This window comes from Nicotiana sylvestris, chromosome 11 (genome assembly GCF_000393655.2).
Source record: "Nicotiana sylvestris chromosome 11, ASM39365v2, whole genome shotgun sequence".
NCBI classification, from domain to species: domain Eukaryota; kingdom Viridiplantae; phylum Streptophyta; class Magnoliopsida; order Solanales; family Solanaceae; genus Nicotiana; species Nicotiana sylvestris.
This window is the reverse complement of record NC_091067.1, coordinates 74,727,211-74,745,059: the sequence shown is the minus strand read 5'-3', so window position 1 is coordinate 74,745,059 and position 17,849 is coordinate 74,727,211. Positions and strand designations below refer to the sequence as shown.

Sequence of the window (17,849 nt, the reverse complement as noted above, 5' to 3'; positions counted from 1 at the left end):
AAACACGACGGATTCATTTGTTGAAGAACCTGATCATTACCTATGGACTATATATAACAAACTTTAATTATGTTTTGTTAAAAATCTTTAACGGATTCAATTTCTATAAGTGTTGAGAGGTGCACTAATTGTATACGTTGATGCCATCGCAGAATCACTTACTCACACAAGTTATTAGTTGACATGTTAGTTGAATGTTGTTCTTTTCAATTTATCACACACTGAAAGACCAAGGGATCAACACACACAAAATGATTTCCTTAATACATGGGAAAAAATGATGTCGTTAATAGCGTCATCTCGCCATTTTCCATGTAGCAGGAAATTTTTTTTCTAACAAAAGGAAAAACTTAAATCTCATTTATGCAAGAGTTTCCTCTACCATGAAAGTCTGGGAGAAGGTGGTGGAGGTGAGGGTGAGGAAGACGACGTCTATATCCGACAATCAGTTTGGATTCATGTCGGGCCGCTCTACTACGGAAGCTATCCACCTTTTTAGGAGGTTGGTGGAACAGTACAGGGATAAGAAGAAGGATCTGCATATGGTGTTAATTGACTTGGTGTTAATTGACTTGGAGAAAGCGTATGACAAGGTTCCTAGGGAGGTGCTCTGGAGATGTCTTGAGGCGAAGGGCGTGCCGGTAGCCTATATAAGAGCGATCAAGGATATGTATTATGGAGCTAAGACTAAGGTTAGGAGTGTGGGAGGCGACTCGGAGCATTTCCCGATTGTTATGGGATTACACCAAGGCTCTGAGCTTAGCCCATTCTTATTTGCCTTGGTGATAGATGCTTTAACACATCATATTTAAGGGGAGGTGCCATGGTGTATGTTATTTGCTGATGACATTGCTCTAATTGACGAGACGAGGGCAGGTGTTAACGAGAGATTGGAGGTTTGGAGACAGACTCTCGAGTCTAAGGGTTTCAAATTGAGCAGGTTTAAGACAGAGTACCTGGAGTGCAAGTTTAGCACTGAGTCGAGGGATGTAGACGGGGACGTGAGGCTTGGGTCACAGGTCATCCCCAAGAGAGATAGCTTCAAGTACCTTGGGTCGGTGATTCAGGGGGATGGAGAGATCGACGAGGACGTCACTCACCGCATAGGGGCGGGCTGGATGAAATGGAGGCTTGCATCTGGAGTCTTGTGTGACAAGAAAGTGCCACTGATACTCAAAGGTAAGTTTTATAGAGCGGTGGTTAGACCGGCAATGTTGTATGGGGCAGAGTGTTGGCCGGTTAAGAACTCCCATGTCCAGATGTTGAAAGTAGCAGAGATGCGGATGCTGAGGTGGATATGCGGGCACACTAGGATAGACAAGATCAGGAATGAAGATATTCGGAGGAAGGTGGGTGTCGCCCCTATGGATGACAAGATGCGGGAAGCGAGGCTCAGATGGTTCGGACACGTGCAGAGGAGAAACATCGATGCGCCGGTGAGGAGGTGTGAGCGGTTGGCCGTGGTGGGCACGAGAAGAGGTAGAGGGAGACCTAAGAAGTATTGGGGAGAGGTGATCAGGCAGGACATGGTTCGTCTGCAGATTTCCGAGGACATGGCCCTTGATAGGAAGGCCTGGAGGACTAGCATTAGAGTTGTAGGATAGGGGTAGTAGAGCTTGCCTTTCTGCATGCCGGGGGCGAGGCGGGGTTGGATTGGGGTTGATCTTAGATGGTTTGCAGTTTATGTTGAACTCACGCTATTCTTGTTGTTTATCTTAGATTCCCTAGACTCTGGCTACTGTTATTGCATGTCATTCATCTTTTGATTTTTATGCTTATGTAGTTTTTATGCTTATGTTACTATAATAATTTTTACTGAAGTTACTAATGAATTCTTTTTACTTCTTATTTTCCTTGTTTTTCTCTATTTCCGTCATTCTGAGCCGAGGGTCCATCGGAAACAGCCTCTCTGTCCTACCAGGGCAGGGGTAAGGTTTGCGTACACACTACCCTTCCCAGATCCCACTATGTGGAATCTTACTGGGTAGTTGTTGTTTCCTTAACAATTATTCCTACTCTTACCGATAATACTTCTTTCAACGAACACTTGAGAGATGTTTTCAAATTTTACTGCTCAAAAAGAGCATTCCAATATTATACACACTTATCACTAGAACTCTATTTTTATACTTATCATTAACGATAATAATATTTTTCTAGCCTATAATTTTCATCATGTTATTATCACGATTCATGCACCTATTTTGAACACCAATCATAACCGAAACACGATAAAAATAAAATAATAATCTTCATAAAATAAGACATAATTCCATGCCAAATGTACCAGAAGTGCAACTTAACTCCACAAGGAATCGACAATCAATGGAAAGAAAAAACAAGACAGATCATCTCTTCGCCTGAGAATTGACTTGTAAGCCAGTTACGCTCATAAGTCAGGCAGTTGAAATGTTCATAAACCAAAAGCTCAACAGTTCAACAGCGAGTCTAGTGCGCTCCATGAATGTTACACAGAATCATATACTACTAGGCACAACATGACTAACCGAAGAAGCATTTGCTCAAGAGATAATTCGTACATCTATTCAGTATTGAAATTCCTACTATCTTTGCAGGCTCATTAAGTTACATGTAAAAAAAAATATTAAGCATCCAGACTAAACTCATGCTACCAAAATTTTCAAACCCACTCAATCTGGCCATTTTTTCTTTAACTCAGACAGCTCTATGGAACGGCTGATTCGCTTCTTGGACCTGATTATAAGTGGACTCCACCATTCACACCCTGGAGCTGCCAGCTAGTAAGATATGTGCAGGAATGGCAGCTCTCTCAGCTACAATGGGTTAAATCCCAATGATGACAACGACCTCGGTTACACCAGCGATTCTGCCTTTCAACAAAGCTCAACTGGACTACAGGCGATCATTCAACTGCACTACTCCTCTTCTCCAATAATGATTCAAGAAATAGCGAACACAATTTAGTAAGAGGAGGAAGATTGTGAGATGGTCCACTAAATAGAGTTTCCCAATGCCTTTCTGATGGCACTGATGTGATTAATGGAGCTTGTTTTTTCTTTAAGCTAAATTCTGGTAGGTCCCCGTAGATAGATGCATAACCAAACTTTCCTGCAGATAGGATGAGCATATAGTTTCATCAGTCATGACAGTCATATTTCATGCGAGTCAAAAACGGATTGGGTCTCAAATGGGCGGGTTGAATATGAGTTAACCCATATTTTCTTGAGAGGGAATTTTTTTTGAGAAGGTGTTAACCCATATTTTCTTGAGTGTAATTTTCAAGTGCAATTTTTTAATTTTCAGATTATTTAGACATAAGCTTAACTGGAACAATATATATTCTTCATTATTAAATTTATTCAAATTTGACTATCATATTGTAAATTTAAGTTACTCATGCTTAATGTACTTCAAGCAATATCACTAATAATATATGACTTTGTGCATTTCCCACTTTGTTCATATATTGTCTTCAATCCAATATAAAACTAAACAAATTCAAAAATATATAATAATAATAATAGTACTACTAATAATAAAAGGAAAAAGAGCAAAAATCTGAATTCTTAAATATAATCTTGAGTACCTTTTATTTAAAGTCACGTAGTACAAGTGATTAAAAAAAATTCTCTTAACATGTACTCTTGAAAAACAAATGGGAAAACTATACAAATTTGCTTCTGGTTTTTAAACTATTTTTGGTATTTAAATATGCACCTAGAAAGAACAAGATCAACAATAGCCCAGTTAAATCCCACCAGAAAGAACAAGATATTTTCTGCAAAAACTTCTACAGAATACTAAACAATACTTACAATGTTTAGTAGGAAAAAAAATATTCACATAGTCAACTATACTAAGAAGAAACAAATGAAGGAAGAGGAGTTCAAAAATAATAGTATCAGGTATCTTAGTGAGCAAAAGCTGGAAGACAACCCATTAGGCTAACCCATATTTTACCCATGAATACCCATATTTTTACGGGTTGAATATTGGTTGAAGCCTAAATTTTACCCAACTTAAATATCACTCATCCAACACATTAAAATATGGGCAGATTGGGCGGGTTGACAAAATATGGGCTCATTTTGCCAGCACTAATCACAAGACATCATGCAGTAAGCATACATCTTTACCTCAGGGCACTCTATCATTTTAAGGCTTGTAGTGCCCCTTAAAGTTTCTAAGAACAAGGTTTTATTTCATATACTTTGGTACTGGCTCAACCCAAGGTAGTCTGAAGCACCTTGCCACACATAAAATAAAACCACAAAAGGCACCTGTATATCACCAGAGTAATAAAGGCCAGAAACTGAGATGCATAAAAGCTTTTGACATATTAGACATGAACTTAGGCAGACAAAATGGTACACACCTGTTTCCTCAAGATCAGTGAGACTTCCTCGGCTAATCTTATGTATGTGGGTGTGACTGTTGAGTGGATCAAAAAGAGCATATTCATGATCACTGTTTAGGTAAGCTAACAGCAACTGCACTGATTTGCCATCAGTAACACCACCCTCCGAGTTAGGACGTCCGCGAATAAAAGCAAGTGAAGCACCTTTTGCCTATAAAGAGAAAGAATGAGATGCAAACAAAGTAAAGACATCCAGTTCTGACCCCATTTATAGATGGCATTTCCGCCTTAGAAGAAAGACTAGAAGATGCATTATGTCGCCAATGTCTGAACTAAACTAGAAAGGCAAGAAACAGTGTCAGAAAAATACACACAACACAACTGCAAATGGCGTCTTCTGAAGATTGAAGGTGACAGCAAAATAGAAGAGACGCAAAAATTCAACACAAAAAAACATCTGTACACCAGGCGCAGGAAACACGAGAGAATGAAGATAGATAAAAACAAAGACAGGGAAAAGGTAATTATTTTCTCAACAGCCTTCACAAGATCAAGATTCACCACCACTAACATCAAGTTCCCAACTGAACTTCGAAAAACAGAAAAACAAACTCAAAATTGAGGAGAGGAATCATTACCTTTTTTACAAGCCAGCTCGCTGCGGGAACAAGATCTCCAACATTGAATAATAAGATCACCCCATCCGTAGATCCAAATGACTTTGGACCAAGGGCCAGGATGGCAAATAAAGAATCATCGATCGCACAAGTTACAGCTGCAGCAATCAGTAAGTACTAGTTGGATGAGACATTGACAAATGAATTAAGGTAATGTCTGACACATTACATAACAATATAAAGGATTGTGCAAACAGAACCCCCTGGCAACAAGTTTATCATTAATTGCTAGACTTCTTCGGACCTTTTAGTTTTGAGTACTAGGCGCAAAATTTGGAAACATTAGCTTAGTTTCTGAGTATCTTTTGGTCATTTGCCGATTTCTTATTCCAAAGCAGCAAATTAATTTTTTGGTACTGATTTCATTAGCACGAAATAGCTTAAAATTTCCCCAAAAGTTCAGTCTGAGTTTGGCATTAAAAAAGAAATAGCGCACTAGATGTAGTCCAAACCATGCAACTCTAATACTTATCATAGAAGTGCAGTGAGATATGAGGAGAGCCTACAGCAAACAAAATCTCCCCCTGATGAATATGACCCCTTGACCTAGATATTAGTCATCAAAGTTTGGGACTTTGACCCCTCCACGATATATAAAGAATATCACAATGCATAATCTAATATGGGTTAGACTATAGAACTAACTAATCAGTACGTCCAGCAGCCCTTGGCTTCAGTTAACTTCTAGGAAGATTATTAGATTCCATGTGCATAAGATTCAAATTCAAGAGCCAACCTAGTATATTTGGAAGTAAAAATTAACAAAACTTCAAAAATGTGGAAATATGATTGACGATTACATTTTGATGTGAGTGTTTCTAAAAGCAAAAATCTGAAGCTCACACTTCACAACGTTTAAAAATATAAACATACATGAATTTAGTACTATAATGAACACCTAACATAACTAATTTCAGTATTCATATACAATAGTGCCAATATGAATCCAATTGCTCAAGTTGAGATTCGAAGAACTGACCTCTTCTCCTTAGGATCATTTTGTGTGTAATTATTTAAGTGCACACTTCTAGCAAGCGCATGGCTCCACTTCTGAACCGATAATCCACTTCGCATTGTTTCAGCGCTTTAAGTGACGAAGCGGTGGCTTTTTATAACACTGTCTGAAGCCATTGTCTCCATCCTTAATTAAGTCTATTTTTCTCATGAACTAGAAGCAGAAACTTAGAAGTAAATGATAAGCCTCAAGATATTTGGAATGAAGTTTTAAAGGGGTGGTAAAATAAGCTTGCAAGATGGAATGCAAATTATGTATCTCTGGGAGGTAGATTGATATTATTAACTCAGTTTTTCCTACCTACATGATGTCTTTATTTCCCTTACCAGCAAGTGTAGAAAAGAGGCTAGAAGGCAAGGAAAGAAAGAGAAGAAAGCGATCCATTTAGTTAAATGGAAGACCCTTACTATTAGCAGCAAAAAGGGGGGTCGGAAGTCGGGAATCTAAGAAAGCATAACAAAAGCCTCTTACTAATAAAAAAAATGCCTCTTGATGAAGTGGTTGTGGAGATTTCCAAAGGAGGAGCAAGCACTATGGGCAATGTGACTAGGGTAAAATATGGAAAGGTAAATTTTTGGATGACTAGAGGGGTTAACACTACTTATGGAGTCTGTCTCTGGAGATCCAAAAAGAATTTGTGGCCAAGACTGAAGGATAAGTTGAGTCTTAACGTGAAAGATGGAAGGAAAACACAATTGTGGGAGGACAACTGGTAGGGTGCCGGAAGCTTAAAACAACTATATCCTGACATCTATAATTTGAACCAATAACAGGGGGTTACTTTGAATGAACTTTGGTCTACACAAGGTTGGAACCTGACTTCCATGGGACCCCTACAAGACTGGGAGGTGCCCAGAATAATTGAGTTTTATAACATTTGGAACAAGGCAAAGGACTACAGGAAGGTGGAGATACACTCAGATGGTAGAAACATAGTAGTGGTATTAACTCAGTCAGCTCAGCATATAAAGATTTGAACCAGGAGGGTCCTCAACTCAGTTTATGGCCTTGGGAGCAAAACTACAAAGTAAGGGTGCCTTACAAATGGCATGCTTTTCTTAGTTGGTGGTTAGGGAAGCCGTCCTTGCTCAGGAGACCTAAGGAAGAGGGGTATACCAATTGTATCTGGGTGTTATTTGTGTGGACAGGATGCTTAGACATTAGCCATCTGTTTCTACATTGTAAAGTGACCAACCAGCTATGGGATTTGTTCATAAACCTCAGAGGTACTAGATGGTTAGTGCCAGGGAGAACCTTAGAACTCTTACTAAGCTGGAACTCAGGGGCAAGCTTTACCACAGACTAATACGGATGGAAAATTGTCCCAACAACTATTTGGTGGACAGTTTGGAAGGAAAGGAACTCAAAATGTTTTGAAGATATAAGCAACCCTCTCCAGAAAATCAAGATGAAGTGTATTCTGCTTTTTTGTTTTTGGTGTATTATGATGTTTCAATTCTAGATGTTTTAAGCTCCTTGTAAGAAGAACAAGGATTGTATTTTTGTTTCGTTTGATGTAACACTCCTATTTTGGTTTCCAGCATATACTCTGCTGATGACGTTATGGATATACTAGAAACATTACCTTCTATAAAAGGGATTACGAATTATCATAAACTGCCAAAGCATGAGAAACAAGAGATATACAAACCTTCTATTTTAAGCTTGTAAGACCATACTACAGACAGCTTTGACATGCTCCAAACTGATACTTGTGCATTAGAACCTTGTGATGTGGTTACAATATACTCTGACTTCCCAATAAATGCTAAGGAAGAGATTGGCTGCACAAAGAAAATAGTTTAAATGAGAAAATATTGTACAGATCAATACTATGGAACAAATAATAGAGGTGTACAAAGTACCACAAGAAGAGCATCAAATCTGCAATGGAACTTTCTGGGCAGTAACTCAGAATTGAGTCATAAAGAACAACTTGAGGTAAAAGGATTCAAATACTAGGTAAAAAGCTTTCTTTCACCAAAGCAAATAATTTAAATCTTGAACTCAGAAGTGTCAAATTGATATTTTCTGATAGGACAAAAGAGTAAAATTGATACTGGCATGTCAACAACTTACCTCAAGACTCTCCCCAACTGTCGCCACAAGAATATTCTTCTCTGGATCCCACAATGTAATAACTCGTTCTGCAGCTACAGCCAGCACAGAACCATCTCCAGAAAAGGCAGCAGCTGTCATTGCCTTTTTTCTAAGGGGAGAAAATCATGTCAAACAAGAAAATAGAGGTTTTACCGATTCATTATGTTGTAGTCATTAACATTGGCAGAGTACAAACAAGCAGCCATAAATCATACTCCCTCATTTTCAATTTATGTGAACCTATTACTATTTGGAGAGTCGAACAAAAAAGAAATTGACCACATTTTTTGCAAATACTTTTTAAATATTTTTGAATTGTCAACTATTATAACTCATAGTACTTTTTATGTGGTTTCTAAATATGTAAATTATTTCAAAAAATTGAAAACTCTATTTCCGAATTCACACAAAAAATTAATCAGTTTGACACGCACTACGAAGGTTCGCATAAAGTTGATCGCTAGGGTGCTAAGTAACCATCTCATGTACAAATGAAATGATACTGAATGAACCGCAAAGAAAGAGATGTTTTCATCTCGAATCTCTTTTCTTAAACAGTTAGGATTTTTCTACATGGTGGTCAGTTTTTATCTCTTTGTAGTCATTTTTCTTTAGACATTCTACAGTAAACATGATAGAATAAAACTAACCATTCAACTTCTCTATAATGTAAAATTTAAGGCAAACATACTTGTAAGAACCAACAGAATGGCATGTCCATCCAGCATTTTGCATCCGCTCTTTTTGTTGCATCTCCTGACTGCCTACCCAAACCTACCAAATAACAAACTGTTATTTAAGAATGGGTAATTTAGCAAGTCAGTTGAACCCATCTGCTTACCTTGAAATCAGCACCCCATGAAGTACTAACAGCTATGTTACGCGAAGGGTGGAAAGCGATGGATGAAATACCAGAATCTCTGCAAACACAGCAGAGCTTGAAAGTCAATTCAAAGGAACCTGGACTATAGGTAGATTTTACAGGAGAAAAGTACTGCCTAGTTTATTAGAGCACAAGGAGCTCCAAGAATTAGACAAGAGAAAACCTGTGGGGCTCATAGACAACAGTGGATAAACTGAAGTCTTTATTTGAAGAGCTGCATGACCAGAACTTCAGACATACAAGACCTCCTATTCCTTCTTCAGCAAGCCTGGTTTCTACAGTAATCATGATAGAACCCTCTGGAGAGAGGGCCACCAAATTCACTACCACCTGCAACAAATGGAAAAAAAAACTTTTCAACGCTCAAAACTTTTAAACAGCTTGTTCATATGATATTAATTTCAAAAAAAAAAAAAACTACTGTTTTACATAGAAGGGCTTCTAACCATCTAGGCAATTTGTCCCAGGAGTCTATGTTGTCATGTATAGTATGAAGACTATGGAACCCAAGATAGGAGCGTAATAGTTAAGATGTTTAGTGATGCAAAGCACAAGGCAAAGTACAACAGCCAAATTAATGCCAATATTGGCCAAGTTTTTTTCGTTCTTCACTTTTCCTAGGAATATTTGTTGGAGAGAAAAGTTTTTGATAGCCAATACAAAAAAGGGAAAATCCACATTCTGGTCTGAGCTCTTGAACTTCTAGCCTTATTGAGTTTGGTTTCTGCCCCATAGTGTGAAGTATTTACGACGATGCTGGAAGGGACAGAAAGTGGGGAGAAGAAGAAGAAGAAGAAGAAGAAGAAGAAGAAGAAGAAGAAGAAGAAGAAGAAGATCTTGGGAAAGAGTTGTCCATTATGCATTTTTGTGGACTACCTGGTTAGAGAGAAATAAAAGATGTTTTGAAGGGGGAAAACAGCATAATTTTTTGTAAAGAATAGATGCTTACAAAATCTTTATTTTTGGATTAAGGGTAGCTTAGATCATATGGATTTTGTTGAAATTTTGTAGTATATGAATTTAGAGAGGTAGTTGTGACACTGTAACTAGCCTTCTTGACATGTTGCAGTACCTTCTTGGTACTATTTAATGAAATACACTTCCTGGATTAAAAAAAATACTTTCTGCCCCAAACTTGCGCTCGAAATCTGGGAAACTAAGGTGATGCATGGGCTCTTACACAGACTGAAAGACGCTGTTATTTCTTATCACATATCAGTTTTCAAACATCTCGTAGGACCACACGTGCACCTACATTCATGAGTATCATGTAAATTCATTAGTGTCATATTAGGTTCCATTTCCAATTTTTGGCATGAAACTTGGTGCAAAAGCACATGATACGAGGCAATAGACAAGCTGAATCAATTTCTTAGGTTATTTAATTCTAGGATGTAGGGAATGTTTTTTTTTCAATTCTAGGTGTACGAATTTATGTAGTTGAAGTGGACTAGTCGAACACACAGAAGACGAACTTTTATTCATTCACACACACACACACACAAGCATATCGAAAATTATAATACTGATCCAAATACCGGGATATAGCTGTTCAGGATTTCACAACTAAATATGAAGATCAACCAGGAAAAAAATTCTATACCGTGACTTCATCAGCTGGTTGGTGGCTTCTTTCACAAACTTGAACCTACAAATGTACAGATTAGGAAAAATCAACAGCCAACTCTAGTAAAAAGAGTACATACTTCAAGCAGTACTGCAAGAGGAGAACTGCTTGCCAAATGTACATCTACGTGTTTAAATGTTTGCTCTTCCCTAATCCCCCTCCCTCCTCCCCCACTAATATTTGAGTATATCTAAAGCTTGCCTGTAAAATAAGAATGCATAGCTCCTACTCATAAAGGTGGGAACAACAGATGTCCATAAAACCTACAAACAATTAAGGGCAAGTAAAGGTGAACCCCTCTTATGAATCAAAGTGAAAGGCTAATACTCCAGGGACGCAACCATGTAAACTGACCGAAACAAAAAGATAGAACCACAGGAAGGTGTGCAACTGAAAAGAGGATAAAACAAAATTAGGTTCCAAGTTCTTTTTCCTTTTCCAATTTTTTCTTCTTTTTTGTGATGGTGGGTGTTAATGGGGGAAGTTTAGTGCTAAATGGAAAAGAAAATATCAACTCATGCCACTTATTTTCAATCCATTTACCTCAGAAACCTCACGGTCATCGAACAAGCTATAAAACTGGACACAGTAATTTTCTGAACGTATGGCAACTAGCCCGGTAGCAGAGTTAAAAACAATTCCTTCAGATGAGCCATCGAACGTGTCCAGGAGTGTGCTACGAAGCTGCAAATTAAAGCTGTAAGGACTCCCAAAGGGCAAATTTTAATATATTATATCAAAATATCAGGTAAGATGGAGATAAGTGTTTTGAATGGATTAACCAAACACAAAAGCAAAGACATTATAGTACATGCGCAAAGAGGATCCTCCAACCACCGCAACAATTAGGCTGGAGGGATCTTTAGCATTGCTCATATAAATACGGTTCATAGTTATGATAACCAATCTACAAAAAGACCATATAAAGAAAATACATACGAATCTAAAAGGAAAATGTGAGCTGAAAGTAACAGGTATGGCTGTTTGTTCTAGTGCTTGGAAACAACACACCGAAGCTTTCTTATCCAATTTTCTTACTATCTGATGCTCATCTTATATATAAACAGCATGAATGAACCTGGATCTTTTTCCCTTGATAAGTATTATAAAAACAGAACAATGTCCTAGAGAAATGATGACAGGCATGAAGTTTTTTCTCCACTCTTAATCTTTTCGAATAGTGTTTTGCCTCAGAGAGAGGAAAAGAACAAACCTTGATTCCTTGAATGGATCTCAATACCTCCATCGAAGGCATTTTGAGAAGGTGGATTTGGTTATCTGCACAAGATATCTGGAAAAACTTACTTAGTAATAAGAACAAAATCCAGTAGCAACTACCTTCACTTTATAGACAAATATGCTTACAGAGGACAGAGAAGGATCAGATGACATGGTAAAATACAAAAGGGGGGATCCTATTCGTGGGAGAAATTTCTGCTTCCCGGTGTCTAACTGCCAAACCACAAGAACTCCTTCCTTCCCACCTGGATCAAGTTAAAAAGTTGCTAAATTTAAGTAAACATCAAATTGATATAATTCATGTTGTAGTCTAAATTCCAAGTAAATAAAAGAGATGTGCCTAAAAAGTTCCCACTTTCTATGATGTTTCAATGCAATAAGTTATGCACGTGAACATCCACATCAGTACAAGGTTTTAAACTCGTCTTTACACAACCAACAACGCTGCTTATATTTACTTTATACCTGAGTACACATAGGCACCATCAGAAGAAAAAAAGAGAACTTTCACTTCTGCAGAATGCCAATGCCGTGTGGTACAAGAATCAGCATCATCGTTTCCCCTAACTCCAGGCTTTTCCTCCACATCCTTCATTAGTCCTCCATTTCTCTGTTTATTACCAGATGGTAAATTCTGCTCCCCAACACCGCTCCATATTAAGATCCTTCCTGTTACATCTCCAGCTGCAACAATCCTCTCTGTTGGATGAAAAGCTAGAGTGCTCAAGGTTTTCGTATGATGTAACCTGATTTTCTGAAGCACTGCTTGATCAGAATCTTTTGCTGGTATTTCCCATATGCGAAGCTTGCGCTTGTCACATATGCCCATGTATCTTCCAGAGGAGCTAAGTGTTATAGATTGTGCGTCTTGACTCTGAGAGAAATTATAAACTTTGATCATTCTCAATCACATGCAAAAATGCCATTGTAGGGTTTACTTTGTAAAATACGATAAGGGTAAGTATTTGACTGTGGAAAAAACAATGATGTGAAAGATCGTCAACCTTTCAAGGAAGAAGATAATCTAGTGTAAAACAAGAAAGCTTACTGTCAGTGACTGATGGTATGGACTCTCTAGAAGCAAAAGATAACTCAAGACAACTTCTACACTAGCTAGAAAGAGCTCGACATGAAACCACTTATTTTGTGCCGCATGACACTTACAAAAATTGTTAGCATTAGCTTGTCTGATATGTTTTTTATAAGCTAGATAACATTTTACTTGTGATGGTATCTGATACAAAAATACAGAAAAAGGTAACTTCATAATGCTTTAACTAAAAAAGATTTGTTTTCCCAGATTCCTATGAATTAGCTAAACTTAATGCATGCTTTCCGAAATAGCACCATGCCTCTCACTGCAATCTTTTACATAGAACAACCTAGGGCATTTTCACATAGAACACCTTGGCAGATGACAAGGGAAGATGATAAAATGGACTAAGAATTGCATTGAAATACAACAGGAATTTTTGGGAAATGAAAGAGAATCTACAGGTGATTGTCATAACTCATAGTTCTTCAGACATCATTAACATCAATTTTGAAAATCTATGAATTGTCAATGTCAGACATGGTCATAACTCTGCCAAATTAAAGTATGCTTAATAACATAAATCTATGAGATGGATAACAAGTAGCAATGCAAAATTAGCATTTAATTTCTTTATTAACAAACTTGATAGATTTAAAACTACAATGATATACAAGGTTCTGAGATATCAGAAAGTCTGATACTTTTAATGAACTAGATTTGAGTATGGCAGCTACAAGAAGCTACCCAATACTAAGTTCTTTTTTTCTTTTTCCCTTGGGAGGTATGCTGGTGTAAATTTTATGCTTTAGAGACCATGAACTCGTACTGTCGTACATAAGATTCCTCTTCCTCAACTTTTGGACATCATTTAGCAGAGCAAATGATGATGGGACAACATGATAGAAATGGATAAGAATCGTGAGTACATTAAAAACAGAATTATTGCAAGAATACCTCTGGATACCAAATCTAAGCTACAACCTATACAACAGAATTATTGCAAGAATACCATGATGTACACACATTCTATAGTTTACGGTAACAGCTGATATCACCTATCTATATCAGTAACAGCTGCAACCACGTTATGCATTCTAAGGAGCCATTTTACCTCGCATCACATATACCCATCCAGATACCCCAACTCTTTCTGTCCCAAAACTAATAAAAGCAATCAGAGAAACAAAGAACAAAATGAGGACAACGAATAATGTCTACAGCAACTTATTATCCTTTGCATAGTAAATCATATTGAGCGTCTGCAGCTAAAATAAACTTGCATGCGAGAAAAAGAGCCAAAACACTTGCACCAGAGGGCCGAATGAGAAATCTTTAATTCCTCTATCCCAAATTAAGAGCCGTAGTTTGACTTGGCACAAAAAACAACAGCAGGACTGAAAAGGTAAGTATTTACTGTTTGTTGGGAAAACATGAGAAATCCTTTTTAAAAACTAAATGGAAAAAGAGGTTGTATTGAGAGGAATTAAAGTGAGCCTGACATAACCTTTATGTGTTATGAAACACATTCAAACTTCCCTTCGAGGAAAATGGACACAGCCTTATGACTGACCAGAATTCGAGACAATCTTCACCGAGTTGAGGAAATATATTCACAACAGATTTCAATTTGGGATATTCTAATTTGACACATTCCAGAATATATTCACATTAGATTTTCTATTTGGGACAATCCAATTTGGCGCAGTTCGAAGTAAAACCATCCTATTGCACAATCTTTTTTTATAAGGAACCATCTTAGATTCTTAGTGCACAAATTCCAACAATGAACATATAATTTTTCTTCCTGGATAAAAGAAAGCATGGCAGACATTTTTTATACCTCCGCCAAAGTCACTCCACCAACCAAAGTAGACTTGGTTAAGTTACACTTCCTTATCTGCCAGCATAAAGCATTACCCTCTCCTTGCTGTTCTTTGAAGGCTCTGGTAGATACATATGCAAAAAGATCAGAAGGCTTTTCGCTACTCTCTGCAGGTTGGGATAATAAACCTGGAATCACCTGATAAAGATGACAGAGGGATGATCAGATAGATATGCGGAACACTAGCACAACAGAGTCCGATAAAGAGACATTACTAGACCTGAGCAGTAGTAAACAACCAAAATAAAGCAACAGCAAAGGCCTCGTCATGAAGGATTGTCATTTTGTTCGTGTATTATGCATTTCATGAGCTTTTCCAGGATTGACTGAAAAATTACACATTCCTGGTCTCTAGGAACCTACCATTTCCTCTAGTAGGAAACACACTCACAGCCAACTACTCCTAACTTTGTCCCATTTAAATACTTGTGTGTTTGCCTAAATATTATTCCAGACACTCTCAAGCATCGGCATAGCATTTATTTAGCAAATTAGAACACCACTGGCACCTGAATTACCTGATGCTAGATCCTTTGCTTCGCTAACAATCCATTTTCTCCTTGTAAGTTCATTTTTTATTTTTATTTTCATATTGTCAACATGTTCTTCAGAAGATTCTCAACTTTAGCACTGAAATTGGCCGGATGCAGAGTCGTATTTCAAGCTTGACGTAACTATATAACGTACAACTGCCAAAGTGACCAGGTAAGCATAATTTAGATGCAAAACACTAGTGGTTATGCCACAAAACCTGCAAAGCACTTCTTTAATCCATCTTTAAATAGTACTCTTAAAGTGAGAAGCTGTTACCATGGAGTAAATGGGGAACTGGGCATCAATACTTTTCATCAGCTCCGGCACTGAAAAGTCCCAATATTTGATGGTACCATCATGTGACGCTGTCCAACAGTAGCACAATATTTTGCCTGCTGGAGTAGTAGACGGTACTACAACCACCGAAGTTACCAATGCCTTATGACCTTCTAATTCAGCAATCTGTAAAATAAAAATAATTTAACAACTTACAATACCTTAAACAACGCATTTTTTGCTGCCGAGAAAAGTGAACGAACCTGTAAGCCAGTGGAGGTGCTGAAAACAGAAACGGTGTTTCCTGTGCATACGAGAAGTTTCTTTGCATCGTTTGAAAATGCAGGTTGTGAAGAAACCAAGTTTCTTCCACCCGTAATCATCTTGAGCGCTCTCCTCTGCTAAAAGAAGAACAGTGATTTAGACGAATTGATTGCGTTTTTGTTTTTATTTTGAGAGTTTGGTCTTCTTTCCAAAACCCTAAACCCTACCTGTTCTAAGCCTTTAAAGGTTGGTTATTTTACACACATTCATGTGTTTTTGTATGAATTACGTTCAGAGACTTCTAGTTTCATTAGTTGTGCCTGCCTTCCCTTTAAATTCTGAAAAGTTTCGTATTTCCACCCATGCTTCAAAAGAATTTTACTTTAGGCCAAATACATACTTCATAACCATGTTCGTGCTATAAGGACAATGTATTATAATTTCGAGATAAAATATAATATGATTTTATTTTATCTCATATTTGATAGAATTTTAATTTTAGAATTAGCAATTTTAGAATTTTTTTTATATCACAATTGTTATCTTATTTTTATACCACTATCTATGGAAGGCATTTGGTTTGTGTTTTAGTTATAAAGAGATTATAATGCATAGATTGTTTATACGAGATTAACAATATGAAGTCTATTATAAAAAGAATAAATAATGCATTGATTGTTATGCAGTAAGAATCGCTTCTTTAGAAAGTACCCATTGCGATGACATTTTTTTCTTTAAATGTTCTTATCAAAATATTGCTAATACATGTATTACTTATTCTATGGTTTATCCCGTATTAAATAATAAATAGATTTTCACATAGGCCAAATGCATAGACGGACCTTTAAAGTTTGTATCCTTTGTTTAGATACCTCATATAGAGATTATACCTATTAGACACTTCAACACTATTTAAAGTGAGCGTATTTAACACCTTATTCATAGCCATGAAAATGCGATGCTTGTAATTCACACATTGATACGGTGGTAAAGTAACAAATGATATTGAGACACATGGTTTTGGACATTAATAAATAATAAAAAGTGCATGTTTTTTAGTTTGTTTGCATATTGTTTCTTATGTGAGTTGCGGGAGATCACATAATTTTTAAAGTAAAAATATGCTCATTATGTATATCTTATTTGTAGGAACGAACTCGCTCGGAAAAGAATCAAATAGGGAAAAAATTGACAAACAAAGAGTTGAAGAGAAAGGTCTGGGTAGCAAAGCAAGGTTTACTTCGCCAGACCGGGACCGGAGCAGAAGAAAACAACAATTGGTAGCAGTTTGGGTCGCGCATCTGGCCGCATCCTGAGCTTTTCCAATCTGAAATTTAAGAGGTCCAATTCGCCCCGTACAAACCCTAGTGGATATAAATACATATTAAAATATCTTTTTGAGGGGAGACACTACTTTAGGGTTAGACAACACCTTTGGAGGCAAGAATACGTTAGAACCAAGGAAGAAGATTCAACCACGAGTTTTTCCTTTCTTCTTCCTATTTTCTATTGTTGATTATGAATTTTAGTATTGTATCTCTACATATACGAGTAACTAATTTATTATCTAGAGTTTTGATTGAACCTTTTGGATGATGGATTCTTGTTACTTTTTAATACTCCCTCCGTTTCAATTAATGTGAACTCATTTGACTGGGCACGAAGTTTAAGAAGAAAAAAGACTTTTGAACTTGTGGTGTAAAATGAGGCATAAGTATTTCGTGTGGCTGTAATCATTGCATGCAATTAAATTGTTTCCATATATGGAAAGGGGTCATTCTTTTTGGCAAGTACTAAAAGAAAAATAGGTTCATATAAATTAAAACGGAGGGAGTATAACTTAGTCTTTGAATTTATTTACTTGTTCAACTACGTGCTTATTTCACTTAATTGAAAGTTCATCAATTGAATGTGCCTATTTATTATGTATTGCCTGGGAAATAGTACATATTTAGGTGGTTGTAAAACAACGTCACT

At 37.1% G+C, this 17,849-nt stretch overlaps 2 protein-coding genes across 2 annotated transcripts; one reads left to right on the top strand and one right to left on the bottom strand.

Annotated features, from left to right (window-relative positions):
• Positions 1–383: 383 nt before the first annotated feature.
• On the top strand, positions 384–812 carry LOC138881182 (secreted RxLR effector protein 78-like). Its single transcript, XM_070161389.1, has one exon. It carries the CDS (start codon positions 384–386, stop codon positions 810–812), a length of 429 nt encoding a protein of 142 aa, XP_070017490.1.
• Positions 813–2,234: 1,422 nt separating this feature from the next.
• On the bottom strand, positions 2,235–16,127 carry LOC104215929 (uncharacterized). Its single transcript, XM_009765868.2, has 16 exons — positions 15,872–16,127; positions 15,609–15,794; positions 14,757–14,936; positions 12,346–12,754; positions 12,007–12,125; positions 11,855–11,932; positions 11,185–11,325; positions 10,618–10,662; positions 9,178–9,344; positions 8,973–9,051; positions 8,823–8,905; positions 8,111–8,240; positions 7,683–7,815; positions 4,978–5,114; positions 4,358–4,550; positions 2,235–3,090 (listed from the first exon to the last, which is right to left on the bottom strand). The coding sequence occupies exons 1-16, from the start codon at positions 15,989–15,991 to the stop codon at positions 2,885–2,887; spliced, it is 2,406 nt and encodes an 801-aa protein (XP_009764170.1). The 5' UTR covers positions 15,992–16,127; the 3' UTR covers positions 2,235–2,884.
• Between the last annotated feature and the right edge of the window lie 1,722 nt (positions 16,128–17,849).